Genomic DNA, 17,265 nt, shown 5'->3' on the forward strand with positions numbered 1-17,265 from the left:
TTGCTAAAATTTTAGATGAATGCTATTTCATTATTTCAAAAATGTAAATAGCTTTTTCTTTTGGACAAAATATTTTCCTAGTAATTAATTTTAATATTTTTATTGCCTGAAATGTTCTGAATCTTCCTCTGGAATAGATGACTTACACATACATCACTTCAAAATACCATATATTTCACCAAATTGAAGATGCCATCGATTATAGAACACAGCATTATTGCATAAATCACTAATGGGAAAAAGATGCTGTAAGTTAAACTATGACTGCATGAGTTCTTTCATGGACTTTTATGAATTCCTGAAAGAACTCTACCACATTAATAATCTAAAGTACTGAGGCACCCAGTGTCTTCGGCTCAGGTCTGATACCAGGGTCCTGGGATGAGCCCTGAGTCAGAGTCCCTGCTCAGCGGGGAGTCTGCTTCTGCTTCTCCCCCTCCCTGACCCTGCTCATGCTAATATATAGAATCTTAAAAAAAAAAAAAAGAAAAGAAAAATCTAATGTACTGAGAAGAGGTATTATCTCAGAATATATTTTAGTAACTTTTTTATTGCCGATTGCTCTTGTATCAGTTCTTATAGTGCATATAAGTATTTTGGTTTCTTAAACTTCTATTTTTATTTCCCTTACAGTATTATCTTTTTACTTACTCAATAGCATAAATATTAACCTTAGTTCACTTCTGTTCATTTTAAACTGGTGGGCTAAATAATTTTATTCAACATTTGCAGGCTAAGGAAGGAGATGGGAGAGGATGGAGAAGAATGGATACAGTTTCTGAGGTGGCCATGAAAATGTTCTGAAATCAGACTACGGTGATGACTGTATAAACGTAAATATATTTTAAAAAACCACCAAACTATACATTTTGAAGGGGTAAGTTTTACACAGAAACTGTATTCCAACAATGCTGTTAAAATTGTATTTATGATAAATTCTGCTTTCTTACATCAAAAGTTTTCAAAAAAGAAATATTTATAGTATACTTCTGAAATAATTGTAAATAAATATATCAGAAGATTCTCTAGTTCAGGTGTCAGCAAACTTTTTCAACTGAGGTTCCACAGAATCTTAGGCTCCCATGAAGTACTACTTATTCAAGAGATCATGACTTAAAAAATAATAAACTCTGCACAATGAAAGAGAAGTCACAGTGCTGCAAGGTGATCCAGCAGCTCCATTAGCAGCTTTGTGTCAGCTCCTTAAGATAGTAATTTTTTAGAAATTCCACATAAACGGAGTCATGGAAGAGTATTTATTCTTACATGTGTGACTTCTATATTCAGCATGATACTGAGATTAATCCATGTTGTTGTGTGCATCCAGTTTCTTGCTGTTGCTGAAGAGTATTCCACTATATGGATATACCACATTTTCTTCATTAGCCTGTTAATGAACATTTGTTTCCAGTTTCTGAATACAGTGATTAAAGTTCCTATGAACATTCTTGTACAAATCTTTTTTGCTGGGTCATTATGGTAGATGTCCACTTAACTTTCTAAAGAATGGCCCATTTTCCAAAGTGGCCGTACAGGTTTTACATTCCACCAGCAAGGTATATGTTCTAGTTATTCCACATCATCATAAACACATTATCTTTTTTAAATTCTAGTCATTCTGATGCATCTGCCATTTTAATTTGTATTTTCCTAGTGACTAATCTCACGTATAATTCATATAACTTCTTCGAATCTTTTGTCCACTTTAAATAGAGTTGTCTTAAGACTTCTTTGGGTTTAAGTCCTTTGTCGAACATGCATTGGAAATCTCTGTTCTATGGCTTGCCTTTTGTTCTCTCTTGTTTTTTATGGTTGGTTCTCTTTGCATCCTAAAATTTCTGGTACATTATCACAAATATTTTTTCTGTATTTTTATTCTACAAGTTTTATATTTTTAGCCTTACAATTTAAGACCATTGACCATTTTCAATTACTTCTTTGTAGTTGGTGTGAGGTAAAGGTCACTGTTCATTTCCCACAGATTTTTTTTGTCTACTTGTTCTATCAGAGAGGTTTATTAAATCTACAACTGGGATCCCTGGGTGGCGCTGCGGTTTGGCGCCTGCCTTTGGCCCAGGGCGTGATCCTGGAGACCCGGGAACGAATCCCACATCGGGCTCCCGGTGCATGGAGCCTGCCTTCTCCCTCTGCCTGTGTCTCTGCCTCTCTCTCTCTCTCTCTCTGTGACTATCATAAATAAATAAATAAATAAATAAATAAATAAATAAATAAATAAATAAATAAATCTACAACTATAATTGTGGACTCTTTTCCTTTTAGCTCAATTTTTGCTTTATATTATGTATATACAAATTAGAACTGTTATATCTAATACATTGACCCTTTTAACATTATCCCTTATCTCCAATAATGTTTCTTGCCTAAAGCTACTATATCTATTAGTATAGTCACACATGCCATTTCTTAGCTAACATTTGCATGCTACATTGTTTCCCATATTTTTACTCTGAAATTGTTTATGCTTTGTGAACAGCATATAGTTGGGTTTTGCTTTTTTTTATTCAGGCTGATAATCTGTCTTATAATGGAAACATTTAGTCCATTTGCATTTAATTACTGATATAGTTGAGTTTAAGTCTACCATCTTTCTTTTTTTTTTTTCCATCTTTCTATTTTATTTTCCATTTGACCCCCGTTCTCGTCTGTCTTTTGTTCTTCTTTCATTTTTTATTAATCGAATATTATTCTATTTTATGTATTCTATAGGCTTATCTTTTAGCATCATTCATTCTTTCAGTGGTTACTGTAAAGATACAAAAATGCATCTTTATTTTCTATCTTAAACTAGTACTTTTATCATGTCCCATATAAATGAGATTCTTGTAATTTAATTCTATTTACTTCCTCTTTTTGCTACTATGGTCACATAATTACTTCTACATGTTATACTGTTTTCCAATATAACATTTCTAATGGAATATGAGAACATTGTTAAAACTGCTGGTTTAAGCAATTAACAGCCTTGCCTGCCATATTTAGCTATTACAGTACTCTGTATTCAATCATGCTTCTACTTGAGAATTTTTTCCTGTAGCCTGGTGGACTTCCTTAATATTTCCTGAAGTGTGGGCATGCTGCTAATGACTTCTCTCAGTTTTTGTTTATGCAAGAATATATTTATTTCATTTTTATTTTTCTAAGGATATTTTCAGAGTATAGAATTACTGGTTGTCTACTTCTTTTAGCACTTTAAAGGGGTTATTCCACTGTCTTTTAACTTACATAGTAGTTGAAAAGTAAACTTTGAAAATTCTTATGATTCCTCTGTAACTAACATGTCTTTTCCTCCTTCTGTTTTTATGTGGGTTTCAGCACTGTGATCTGGAACAGTATGCTGAGGAAAATATAACAGCAGGCAGACATAGTACTACTGACTCCTACTTTTAAGTTGTTAACTACTTAATAAATAGAATTATTATTTCTTTTAGCTTAGTAATGCTATGAATAGTTTTCTAAAATACCAAAGGTAAGAGTTCATTATTTATCCTATTTTGGGTTCACCAAACTTCCTCCATCAGTGGTCTTAAGAGTTCTGAAAAATAGCCATTATTTCTTCAAATATTGCTTTTGCCCCTTTCCCCTAACCATTTCATCAATGTCTTAATCTGCTTTGCTGCTATAACAAAATACCATAGATTAGAGAGCTTATAAACAACAGAAATTTCTCATGGTCTGGAAGCTGAAAGTCTGAGATCAAGGTGCCAGCACTGATCATGTGAGGACCCTCTTCTGTGCTATAGACTTCTTGCTGTATTCTCTCACTTTGGAGGATTTCTTTTATATAAGCATTAATCCCACGCATGAAAGCCCCACCCTCATGACCTCAGCACCTCCCTAAAACTTCACATCCTAATACCATCACAATGGGCATTAGGATTTTGACATGAAATTTGGGGACCAAACATTCAGAGCATAACACTTAGGGACTCCAATTACACATATGTTAAATCATCTAGCTATATTATACTTGTTTTTTATGTTGTTTCTTTCCATCTTGTTTTCTTATTGCTTTAAACATATCCTCTCAATAATCCTCTCAGTTTCTATAAAGAAACACAGCAAGTACTTTAGGAAATCACCTCAATATACTTGGTCTACAGTACTTTCTAAATGGGAAAATGAAAATATTTTCCTCTATGTTTCACAAATAAACCAAAAACTGCCTTGAAAAAAAAAAATTAAGATTAGCAAATTACTGCTCCATTTTAGGGAAAATGCTGAGAATTCAGTTATACCTCAGTCTCATCCATGAAAGCTATTAAATATGTTCAAGAACGTATGAGGTCAAAACAAACAGGAGACAGAACAAGCTATATAAGGAAGGTGCTTAATTTGCAAAAAGTATCAGTTATGATAAAATCTTTTTTAGACAACAAACCTTTGTCTTTTTGCCTCAAATACCTTTTGTCAGTTTAAAAATCCTCTGGATATTTATAAAATGAGATCCTATACATTGTATTATTATTTATTATGTATTTATCCATAAGAATTTTAAAGGTTTAAAATTATCCTTAAATATATCATTCAATGTTAAATAAAAATAAAATTGCTTTTCTCCCCAAAGATGAGATATGTACTAATAGACACATGTAGATAATTCATTTACCAATTTACTATTAAAATAACATGAATGGCACCATTATGTACCTAGCCCTATGGAGTTTATAAGCAGTCTTCACATCTTATTTGATTCTTAAAATGACTCTGTAAGGTAAAAAGGTATAATTATTTACCATTCCTGTTATGCAAATGAGGAAACAAAAGCTCAAAACTTAAGTGAGTCACCATAGATTCATTAATCTACTAAATAAATCCTAATAAAATAGAAATTTAATACCTATGTGTTCCTTCCATTAATCTGTTCACAAAGAAGTTGGCTCATGTGCATATCACAAGTGAAATACAAATTATCTTTCCTTTTAATTTTTATAATATTCTTGAATAAAACTGAGTCAAAGAATGTGCGATCTTTTTCAAAAGAAAAACCACACCATAAAGCAATTTTAGCAACATCAAATTATCTGTAAAAGTTACCAAATTTCATTTACTGTCATATTAAAGTATACAAATTATTTCCTAATGAGAATATTCTAATAGAATTTTTAAAGTATTTTTAAAACTAGGTTTATACAAAGTAGATAATACTATAAATATTACCTTTACAGAAGACCTATAAACATGCCTCTTTCCTCCTTTAGTAGGCCTCTGATCATTTCTTCTTGGGGAGAATCATAAAGAATTTCCAGACTCAATACCACAAACGGTTAGGAAAAATTTTCAACTATTTCTAGTTTTACTGCCACACTTCTGAGAAGAGGTATCTGACCCTCCAATGCCATCCAGACTTTCTAGACTAGCCATTACACACACACACACACACACACACACACGTATTTTTAAGAATTTTAATACACTTCAAACCAGTGTGCCAGGTTCATTTCAGCTCCTTCACTGCCAAACCTGGGGGCAGGGACTGCTTCGGTTTCTCTTCTTTCTCTTTATCTGTGATGACCAATGTATAAAGGTATCTGCTGTATCAAACTTTATTTTTTTTAATTTTTTTTTTTTTAATGATAGTAACAGAGAGACAGAGACAGAGAGAGAGAGAGGCAGAGACACAGGCAGAAGGAGAAGCAGGCTCCATGCACCTGGAGCCCGACGTGGGATTCGATCCCAGGTCTCCAGGATCGCGCCCTGGGCCAAAGGCAGGCGCCAAACCGCTGCGCCACCCAGGGATCCCTGTATCAAACTTTAAACTTCACATTATCCACATTTTTCCTGATCTTGACAGATTTGGCATCCTTTAGCCTGGCCATGAGCAGAAAGTTTTTGAATTCTTCAATTTTGTGAGGCATGGCTACAAGGGATGCAGAGAGTGTGCAGAGGGATGGCTACAAGGGATGCAGAGAATGTGCAGAGGGCACCACCCAAAAGACCTACCCAGTGTATTTTTAAATAAAATTATTTATAATTATCAATGAACTCTTTGAAAACAGTACTGTCAAGTATCAGACACTCCATCAGAGAAACAGGGCACACTCATTACTATATGAACACAGGTGTTACCTTGCTACATAGCAAGTCATTTCTGTGATTACTTTTATGGACATTATAACCCAGTCCTTCAAATACAGGACTAGGTTATATACTGAAGTCTTTTAGTTCTAAGTATAATAAACCACAGCCACTGATATAACAACATTATATACTATATAATATGTCATTCTATCTAGTGTATTGCAACATACAGGACAAATAGACATGAAGAAAATAAAAAGCATCTTTGAAAACTAAGTGGAATTATAAGCTGCTATTTAATAAAGTAAACTATCCTGGGATGCCTGGGAGGCTCAGCAGTTTGGGGCCTGCCTTAGGGTATGATCCTAGAGGCCCAGGATGGAGTCCCACATCAGGCTCCCTGCATGGAGCCTGCTTCTCTCTCTGCCTGTGTCTCTGCCTCTGTGTGTGTGTCTCTCATGAATAAATAAATAAAATCTTAAAAAAAAAAAAAAAGTCAACTGCCAAAACAAAGTCAGTTAATGGTAACCGGCTAAGGCTAAGATCCATAATTTGATCCTACATAAGTCAGGAATATCACATAGCTGTAACTCTGGACACTTAGAAAATATGTATCAGTGGCCTATGAGGATTTAGCAAAATTATAGGTGGTTTAATGCCATCAGTCAACAGAAAGGTATACAACTCCAAAGGATGTGATGTTGTGTAAACGTCTGGGTCCTGTTGTTTTTTTCTAAGTAGAAAGATACTAACTACGTAAGTCAACAAAATTACAATGCTTACAAAACACCTCAATACATTTTATTACTTCCGTATTTCTTTTTCCTCTCATTTCATGACTTTTTTTTTTAATTTGTATTTATTTATGATAGTCACAGAGAGAGAGAGAGAGAGAGGCAGAGACACAGGCAGAGGGAGAAGCAGGCTCCATGCACCGGGAGCCCGATGTGGGATTCGATCCCGGGTCTCCAGGATCGTGCCCTGGGCCAAAGGCAGGCGCCAAACCGCTGCGCCACCCAGGGATCCCATTTCATGACATTTTTAATGATTGTTGCCCTTCCTTTTTTTTTTTTCCCCAACTCAGTATATCTTCCAAAAGTCAAGCACAGAGACTTCTACTATGGTGGTAGTTCCTTTGGTATCAGGAAGACTTACAAAGTAAAACAACAGTTCTCGATTGTGTAATTAATGCTTTCAATAAGTATTCCGTGCTCATGTTTTAAGCACTTGAATTTCTTATCATCAAAGTAAGAAATATGTGAACTGCACTTTATGTACTACATTTAAGGTTATTTCTATAATAACCTTAAATTCCCAAAAATGAAAGTGGCTTTATAGTTAATGAGTTAGAAATTGTTCACAACTGGGGCACCTGGGCAGCTCACTTGGTTATGCGTCTGACCCTTGGTTTTGGCTCTGGTCCAGGAATCAGGGCCTTGAGTTGGGCTCCACGCTCAACACAGAGTCTGCATGTTTCTCTCCCACTTGTTTTCTCTCTCTCGAATAAATAAATAAAATCTTAAAAAATTGCTCACAATTTTTTGTGGATCCCTCTTGTCTATCCAGTAACTTATAGTTTTCCATATATGAAATTATCTATTCTACCATGTGCATCATAGCAGAAATGAAGTTGAAATCTCTAGAAAATAAAGCTCCATAAAACCCAGCAGGAATATGTAGAGAATAATAATCATTCAAGAGCAATGATCTGAAAATGTGTGTATCAAGAAACAATGATTTGCTGTCTAACACAGACAAAAGAGTTGTCACACTTTTGGTATGCTTTTTTTGGAAAAGGATGAGTTTATAAAGTCTCAGGTCTACTGCATCTATAGAAATGGTCTAGAAAGATTTCAATAGGAAAAAATAAGTAGAGAAGGGGAAGGATTATTTCTCTGTTCAACAAAGAACAGTAGGTTAAAACTATTGTTTATTATTCTGAATCCATCTGTATAAAGTGTTAAGAAAGTCAAAAGGTGCTCTTTTTCGTGGCACCTCCGAGGCGGTAGGCCGCATCAGGATGAAGCTGAACATCTCTTTCCCAGCTACTGGCTGCCAGAAACTCATTGAAGTGGATGATGCACGCAAACTGCGTACCTTTTATGAGAAGCATATGGCCACAGAAGTTGCTGCCGATGCTCTGGGTGAGGAATGGAAGGGTTACGTGGTGCGAATCAGTAGTGGCAATGACAAACAAGGCTTCCCCATGAAGCAGGCTGTCTTGACCAACGGCCGCATCCGCCTGCTGCTGAGTAAGGGGCATTCCTGCTACCGACACAGGAGGACTGGAGAGAGGAAGTGCAAATCTGTTCAGGGTTGCATTGTGGATGCCAATCTCAGTGTTCTCAATTTGGTTATTGTGAAAAAAGGGGAGAAGGATATTCCTGGACTCACGGATACTACTGTGCTTCGTCGCGTGGGGCCCAAAAGAGCCAGCAGAATCCAAAAGCTTTTTAATCTGTCAAAAGAAGACGATGTCCGCCAGTATGTTGTTAGAAAGCCCCTAAACAAAGAAGGTAAGAAACCTAGAACCAAAGCACCCAAGATTCAGCGTCTTGTTACTCCACGTGTCCTCCAACACAAACGTCGGCGTATTGCTTTGAAAAAACAGTGTACTAAGAAAAATAAGGAAGAGGCTGCAGAATATGCTAAACTTTTGGCCAAGAGAATGAAGGAGGCCAAAGAAAAACACCAGGAACAGATTGCCGAGAGACGGAGGCTGTCCTTTCTGAGAGCTTCTACCTCTAAGTCTGAGTCCAGTCAAAAATGAGATTCTCTAAGAGTGACAAAATAAATAAGATCAGACACCAAAAAAAAAAAAAAAAAAAGAAAGAAAGAAAGTCAAAAGGTCACAATCTTTAGATGTAGCTATATGTTCCCATGCAATTTGGTGGCTAGAAGTTAGGAATTGTTCCTTGTTTCAAAGGTAGGAAATGAGAGGTTATCCTGAGGTCAGGATCTTCTTATGTGGCTCTTGATCTAAATTGTGTTAACTTGCTCTGCTCTAGGATGAAAGCAATTATGACCAGATCGATGTGCTATACATCTGGTTAGTCAGCTGCTCCAGAGCCAGCAAAACAGCTTTGGGGCCCTCTCTGGGCACGGTGCCTCCTAAGATTTGAGTATAGGCCAATCCTGTTGCCCACTAATTCTTAAAGATATTTTCTGATCGCCAAGATAAGAAACATAAACAGAAAATATCCTTTTAATTTTCCAAGTAAACTGCTGAGCCACCGGGCTGCCCTCTTAGGGGCAATTTTTGTTAAGCTCCAGTAACTCACCAAATTCCAATTCTGGAATCTACTTCTGGGTATCTTCTACTTTGAATAGCCTTGGAGCAATATAGGCTTTGGTTCTTTTGTACCTTTCGTTCCTTTTTACTGTCACTTAGGCATTATCAATTGGAAATGGCCAGACTTGCAAACAATGTGATCTCAGGCAAATTTGCTAAAATTTTTGAGTCTGTTTCCTCACTTAGCATTGTGGAGCAACACCAACTCATTAGGCTTTCATGGGAATTAAAAAAGATAGAGTTATATTCAGTTGCTAATAAAATCTGGCCATATATAGAATACTCCAATTGCAGTTTACTAAAGGCAGCCCAGGTGGCTCAGCAGTTTAGTGCCACCTTCAGCCCAGGGTGTGATCCTGGAGACCCGGGATGGAGTTCCACACTGGGCTCCCTGCATGGAGCCTGCTTCTCCCCCTGCCTGTATCTCTGCCTCTCTCCTTCTGTGTCTCTCATAAATAAATAAATAAAATCTTTAAAAAAATTGCCCCTAAGAATATCCAACTGAGAGAAGGTCAAGCATGGGATTAGGATCCAATTTCATTTTGATTCATAAGTTCTCAAAGTGCAATCTGTAAAATCTTTACAGGGGTGTCTGGTCCTGAGATCAAAATTATTTTTATAGTGATACTAAGAAGTTACTTGCCTTTCTCACTTTTCTCTCAAGTGTACAGCAGAGTTTTCCAAAAACTACACTGCATGGAATATTGCAACAGGTGGAAATGCAAAAGTAGAGGAGAGAATCCAGCTGTTTCCTATTGAGCTAGACAGGAAAGAGATCTACAAATACATAAAACAACGGTAATATTATTGCCATGTTTTTAAAGTTATTTTTCATTTAAAATATGCACTGTGATTAATTTGTTTCATTTTAAGTAAATTAAAATTAAAGAACATAAAGAAGTCCAGAGACGAAAAAGGTTGAAAAAGCTGCTGCTCTAGATGGAGGATGAAAGATGGTAGGAGACCCTAGGCTCACCTTGTCCCATGAATACAACTATGTAACCATCAAATAATCTTAAACACCCCCAAAATTGACCCAAAGACCAGCAGAACAAACTCCACAACTAAAAGTAGAGAAGAAGCCACACTTAAAAAGGTAGGAAGTACAGAGACAGGGCTTGGGAGAGAAACAGATGTTGGCCACTGAGGTGGGGAGAGAGACACAGTTGCAGAGAAGGATGAAAGACAGCCCAGCACACAGGGAAAAGTCAATCTCCACAGCAACTGTCTTGGAAAGGGAGAAGGGCTTGAGTTCTTGAGTTCTTGCAACTAACAGAGTTAAAGCTTGGAATTTTAGTGGTCAGCAGGCTTGGCTGGGATAGAGCCCCAAGGGCACTGTGCTGCTCTTAGAATGAAGGCAAACAACCCATGGACATACAGCATGGAAACAGCGATCTTAAGAGCTCCTAGGGCACACGGTGGTAGCTGATTTGCTCATCTTGAGCATGTCCCAGAGAGGCGGCCTTCATGGAGAGGCTATCCTTCCCTCTCTGTGAGGAGAGAAGGCCCCCTGAGGTTATCAGTGTAGCACCACCACCAGCTACCTAATTGCTTACACCAAGCCCTGCCTTCTAATGCTCCAGTGGAACCACACCCTTTCCAGACTTACTTGCCTTGGCAAGGTGAGCCCCCTCCCCAACAAGACCAGCCCAAACTCCTGCCTATACCCAGTCTCCCGACCCAGGAGTTCTGTGGGGCGTTGGTTCTGGTGGCTGTGGCAACAGGTCTCATTTCACAAACAGAGAAGAGCACACAAGGTTAATACTCACCACATTCAGGCCAGAGACAAAACATTGCCCATAGCAGTAAAGCTTCTGCACACTATTGGCCTGAAGGATAGAGCACCCAGAATACAAAAGGAGAGTGCACACAACACACACTGGAGGCACTCTCTGAAGTGCCAGGCCCTGGGGAACAGGAGACACTACACAGCAGGGCATTACAGAACCTCTTTTCATAAGGCCATTATTACCTTAAGAACAGGAGATTTAAGCTGACTTTTCTAACACAAAGAAAAAGGCAGTAAGACTTAAAATGAGAAGACAGAGAAAAATGTCTCAAATCAAAAAACAAGACAAGGTCATGGCCAGAGATCTAATCAAAACAGATATAAGTAATACATCTGATTTTACAGGATTTTAAACAATGATCATTAGGGTACTCACTGATTTGAGAAAAAAGTGGAAGACTTGAGTAAGACCCTTACAGAGAGATAAATAACAGCAGACATAAAGGGCTCAATAAACAAAATGAGAAACACTCTTGATGGAATGAAAGGCTGAAAGAAGCAAAGGAATGAATTACTGAGAAGACAGAGTAATATAAAGTAATCAAGCTGAACAAAAGAGAGCAAAAAGAATTATGCAAAATGAGAATAAATGTAAGGAACATAGTGACTTAACCAAACGTAAAAACATCCAAATTACAGGAGTCCAAAAAGAAGAAAGAGAAAGGGGACAGAAAATTCATTTGGATAATAACTAAAAAATTCCCTGATCTGGGGAAGAAAACAAATAGGAGGCACAGAAAACTTCCATCAAAATCAACAAAAGCAGATTCATCCCAAGACAGACTAGTTAAACTGGCAAAATATAGTGACAGAAAATTTTAAAAGCAGAAAGACAAAAGGAGACAGAACTTAAAAGGGAAAACCATAAGGCTAGCAGGGGATTTTTCAGTAGAAACATTCCAAGCCAGAAGGGCCTGGCATGATGCATTCAAGGTGCTAAATGAGAAAAATCTACAGTCAAGAAAACCCTATCCAGCAAGGCTATGATTCAAAATAGAAGTAGAGATAAAGATTTCCAGACAAACAAAAACTAAAGGAGTTCATGACTACCAAACCAGCCCAACAAGAAATATTAAAGGGGACTCTCTGAGTGGAAAGGAGAGACCAAAAGTAACAGTATAAAGGTATGAAACACAATAGCAGTAAAAAATGAGTATTTCTGTAAAAAATCAGTCAAGAAACTCACAAAATAAAAGGATGTAAAATACAACAATATATACATAAAATGTGAGAAGAGGAATAAAGAATGGATTCAAACATAAATGACCATCAACTTACTATAGACTGCTATATGCAGATTAATACAAACCTGATGGTAACTTTATATCAAAAACCACTAATACGCAAAGAATAAAGAAAAAGAAATCCAAATCTATCACTTAAGAAAATCAACAAACCATGAAAGAGAGAAAAATCTTCAGAAAAAAACACAAAATAATAAAATGACAATAAATACATACCTATCAATAATTACTCTGAATGAAATTGGACTAAATGCCACCAAAAAACATAGGGTGACAGAAAAGGTTTAAGAAAGAACAAGACTTATCTTAAAAATGAGACTCATTTTAGACCTAAGGATGCCAGCACATTGAGAGTAAGGGGATGGAGAAACATTTATCATGCAAATGGGTGTCAAAAGAAAACTGGAAACAAAGAACATTATATAACAATAAAGGAGACAACCCAACAAGAAGATAAAACAACTGTAAATATTTGTGCACCCAACATAAGAGCACCCAAATACATAAAACATTTGATAACAAACATGAAGGAACTAATCAATAATGATACGATAATAGGGGACTTACATCAGTGGACAGATCATCTAAACAAACTCAATAAGGAAACATGGCTTTGAATGACACACTAGACCAGATGGATTTAACAGATACATTCAGAACATTCCATCCTAAAACAGCAGAATACACATTCTTTTGAAGTGTACATGAAACACTCTCCAGAACGTATTTCCCATTAGCCCACAAAACAAGTCTCAACAAATTCAGAACATCAAAGTCATACCATGCAACTTTCCTGACCACAACACTATGAAACTAGAAGTCAACCACAAGAAAAATTCTGGAAAGACCACAAATACATAGATAAATAATATACTATTATGCAATGAGTAGGTCAATAAGAAAATAAAAGAAGAAATAAAATAATACAAGGAAACAAATGAAAATGAAAGCACAGTGGTCCAAGTATTTTGGGATGCAACAAAAGCAGTTCTAAGACAGAAGTTCATAGCAATACTGGCCTCAGTAGCAAGAATAACCTCAAACAACTTATTATACCTAACAGAGTCAGGAAAAGAACAAAACCTGAAATGAACAGAACAAAGGAAATAATACAGATTAGAGAAGAAATGAGTAATAAAGAAACTAAAAAAAAACAGTAGATCAATGAAACCAGGAACTGGTTCTTTGAGGAAAAAAAAAAATCAATACAATTGATAAACCTCTAGAAAGAGTTACAAAGAACAAAAGAGAAATAACTCCAATATATAAGAATGAGAGGGAAGAAATAACAACCAACCTCAGAGAAATACAATTACAAGGGAATAGTCTAAAAAACTATATGCCAACAAATTGGGCAACCTAGAGAAGATGGATAATTCCTAGAAACATATAAACTACCAAAACTGAAACAAGAAATCCAAAATCTGAACAGACCAATTCCCAGCAAAGAAACTGAATCAGTAATCCAAAAACTTCCAACAAACAAAAGTTTGACCAGATGGTTTCACAGGCAAATTCTACTAAACATTTAAAGAAGAGTTAATGCCTAGTCTTCTCAAACTATTCCAAAAAATAGAATAGGCAGGAAAATTTCCAAATTCATTCTGCGAGGCCATTACCCTGATACCAAAACCAGATAAAGACACCACCACAAACGAGAACTACAGGCCAATATCCTTGATGAACACAGATGCAAAAATCAACAAAATATTAGCAAACCAGATCCAACAATACATTATAAAAACCATTCCCCAAGATGAAGTGAGATTTATTCTTGGGGTGTAAAGGTGGGTCAATCTCTGCAAATCAATCAACATGATACATCACATCAATATGAGAAAGGAGGAGCACCTGGCTGGTTCAATAAATGTAATGTCCACCCTTCAAGCACCAAGTTGGGTGTATAGATTAATTAAAAATAAAATCTAAAAAAAAAAAATAAAAGATAAGAACCATATGATCATTTCAATAGATGTAGAAAAAGCATTTGACAAAGTACAACACCCATTCATGATAAAAAAAAACCTCAACAAAGTAATTTTAGAGGAATGTACTTCAACATTATAAAGCCATATATGAAAAACTCAAGCTAATATTATCCTAAATGGGAAAAAAAAAAAAAAAACTGAGAGCTTATTCTCTACAGTCAGGAATAAGGCAGGGATGTCCACACTCATCATTTGAATTCAACATAGTACTGAAATTCTTAGCCATAGCATTCAGACAATAAAAAGAAATAAGAGGCCTCTAAATTGGTAAAGAAGCAAAACTTTCACTATTTACCAAAGACATGATACCATACATAGGAAACACTAATTACTCCACAAAAACAAAACAAAACAAAACAAAACAAAACAAAAAAAACCTGCTAGGACTGATAAATTCAGTAAAACCTCAGGATTCAAAACTAATGTACAGAAATCTGTTATATGTCTATATATTAATAATGAAGCAACACAAAAAGAAATTAAGAAAACAATCCCATTTACAATTGCACCAAAAATACTAAGATACCTAAGAATAAACCTAACCAAAAAGGTGCAAGATCTGTGCTCTGAAAACTATAACACACTGAGGAAAGAAATTGAAGATGATACAGAGAAATGGAAAGACATTCTTTTCAAGGATTTAAAGAACAAATATTGTTAAAATGTCTATACTACCCAAAGCAATCTACACATTTAATGCAAATGCTATCAAAATACGAACTGCATCTTTCACAAAACTAGAACAAACAATCCTAAAACTTGTTTGGAACCACAAAAGACCCCAAGTAACCAAAGCAATCTTGAAAAAGAAAAGCAAAGCTGGAGGCATCACAACTCTGGACTTCAAGTTATATTATAAAGCTACAGTAATCCAAACAGTATGATGCTGGCACAAAAACAGACACATACATCAATAGAACAGAACAGAAAACCCAGAAATGAAACCACAATTATATGGCCAATTAATCTTTGACATAGGAAAGAATATCCAATGGGAAAAAGACAAGTCTCTTCAACAAATGGTGTTGAGAAAACCAGTCAGCAACATGCAAAAGAAAGTGGCCCACTTTCTTGCACCATACACAAAAATAAATTCAAAATGGATTAAACACCTAAATAGGAGACCAGAAACCATAAAAATCCTAGAAGAGAACACAGGCAGTAACTTCTCTGACATCAGCCAACACAGTATTTATCTAGATATGTCTCCTGAGACAAGGAAATAAAAGCAAAGATAAACTATCGGGACTACATCAAATTAAAAAGCTTCTGCACAGCAAAGCAAATTAAGCAATCACTAAAACCAAAAGGCAATCTACAAAATGGGAGAAGGTATCTGCAAATGACATATCCAATGAAGGGTTAATATTTAAAATATATGAAGAACTTAGAAAGCTCAACACCCAAAAAACAAAAAATCCCATTAGAAAATGGGCAGAAAATGCCTGGGTGGTTTCGTTGGCTTGAGCACTCAGTTCTTGGCTTTGGCTCAGGTCCTGATCTCATGGATATTGGATATTCTCTCCCTCTGCCTCTCCCCCTGCTCTCTCTCTCTCTCTCTCTAGAATAAATCTTAAAAACAAGCGAACAAAATACAAAGGCAGAAGAAACAGACATTTCTCCAAAGAAGACATACATCTAGATGGCCTACAGACACATGAAGAGATGTTTATCATCACTTACCATCAGGGAAATGCAAATAAACTACAATGAGATATCACCTCACACTTGTCAGTGACTAAAAACAACAACACAAGAAACATGTTGGTGAGAATGTGGGAAAAAGGAAACCTCTGCCCTGTTGGTGGGGATGCAAACTGGTGCAGCCACTGTGGAAAACAGTATGAAGGTTCATCAAAATTTTAAAATAGAACTACCTTATGACCCAGGAATTGCACCACCAAGCATTTACCTAAAGAATACAAAAATACTAAATCAAAGGGATAGGTGCACCTGTATGTTTATAGCAGTATTATTAACTATAGCCAAATTATGGAAGCAGCCCAAGTATCCACTAATATATGAATGGATAAAGAAGTGAGATATACATATGTATGCGTGTGTGTGTGTAATGGAATATTATTCAGCCATAAAAAAGAATGAAATCTTTTGCATTTGCAACAACATAGATGGAGTTAGAGATATAATGCCTGGTGGAATAAGTCAGAGAAAAACAAATAACATATGATTTCACGCATGTGGAATTTAAGAAAGAAAACAAATGAGCAAAGGAGGGAAAAAGAGACAAATCAAAAAACAGACTCTTAACTACAGAGAACAAACTGATGATTACCAGAGGGGAGGAGGATATAGGGGATGGGTTAAACAGATGAGGAGGAATAAGAAGTGCATTTGTGGTGATGAGCACCAGGTGATATGTGAATTGCTGAATCAGTATGTTGTATACTTGAAACTAATTTAACGCTCAAATAAAACCTAAAAGGCCAAAACCATAAAAAAAATAAAATACACCATTAAAACAAAACAAAACAAAAGCTGCTGTTCTAAGGCCATTCTCGACCAATCCTCAAATCTAAAATCTGGTCTTCTAAATTGATTTACTCATCAGAATTAAGTGAACTATGTAAATGGAAAGTTCCTGGGTTTCACCATATTATAAACTTCTTAAGGACTGAAATATTTTTTTAAATCTTGTGTCCCTCCCTACCCTCATCCTATCACTCATATCTCTGCAAAATTGGTTATATCAAGCCAAATTATTTCTCACCATGTCTTTCTGAAATGATGCTCTACTTTATCCTTAAGTAACAAAGGATTCTACAGTACCACAACACCTCAAAATGAACTGCTCAGCAAACTGAAAAGATCAGACTTTAGCACATGGTGATAATATGATGACTCCACTAATGTAAAGATATCCTGTGGGGCTCAGCTTAATCATTCACTCTTTTT

The 17,265-nt window shown here is 36.1% G+C and overlaps 2 protein-coding genes across 4 annotated transcripts in view; one reads left to right on the forward strand and one right to left on the reverse strand.

Moving 5' to 3' along the window:
* CDK17 (cyclin dependent kinase 17) overlaps positions 1–17,265 on the reverse strand; it is a 126,833-nt gene that overhangs the window by 92,510 nt on the left and 17,058 nt on the right. The gene's annotated exons all lie outside the window — the stretch shown is intronic.
* Positions 4,936–14,342, forward strand: LOC112654846 (40S ribosomal protein S6-like). The gene has a single exon (XM_049093946.1). It carries the CDS (start codon positions 8,060–8,062, stop codon positions 8,807–8,809), a length of 750 nt encoding a protein of 249 aa, XP_048949903.1. The 5' UTR covers positions 4,936–8,059; the 3' UTR covers positions 8,810–14,342.

This window comes from Canis lupus, chromosome 15 (assembly GCF_003254725.2).
Source record: "Canis lupus dingo isolate Sandy chromosome 15, ASM325472v2, whole genome shotgun sequence".
In the NCBI taxonomy this organism is placed as follows: Eukaryota; Metazoa; Chordata; class Mammalia; order Carnivora; family Canidae; genus Canis; species Canis lupus.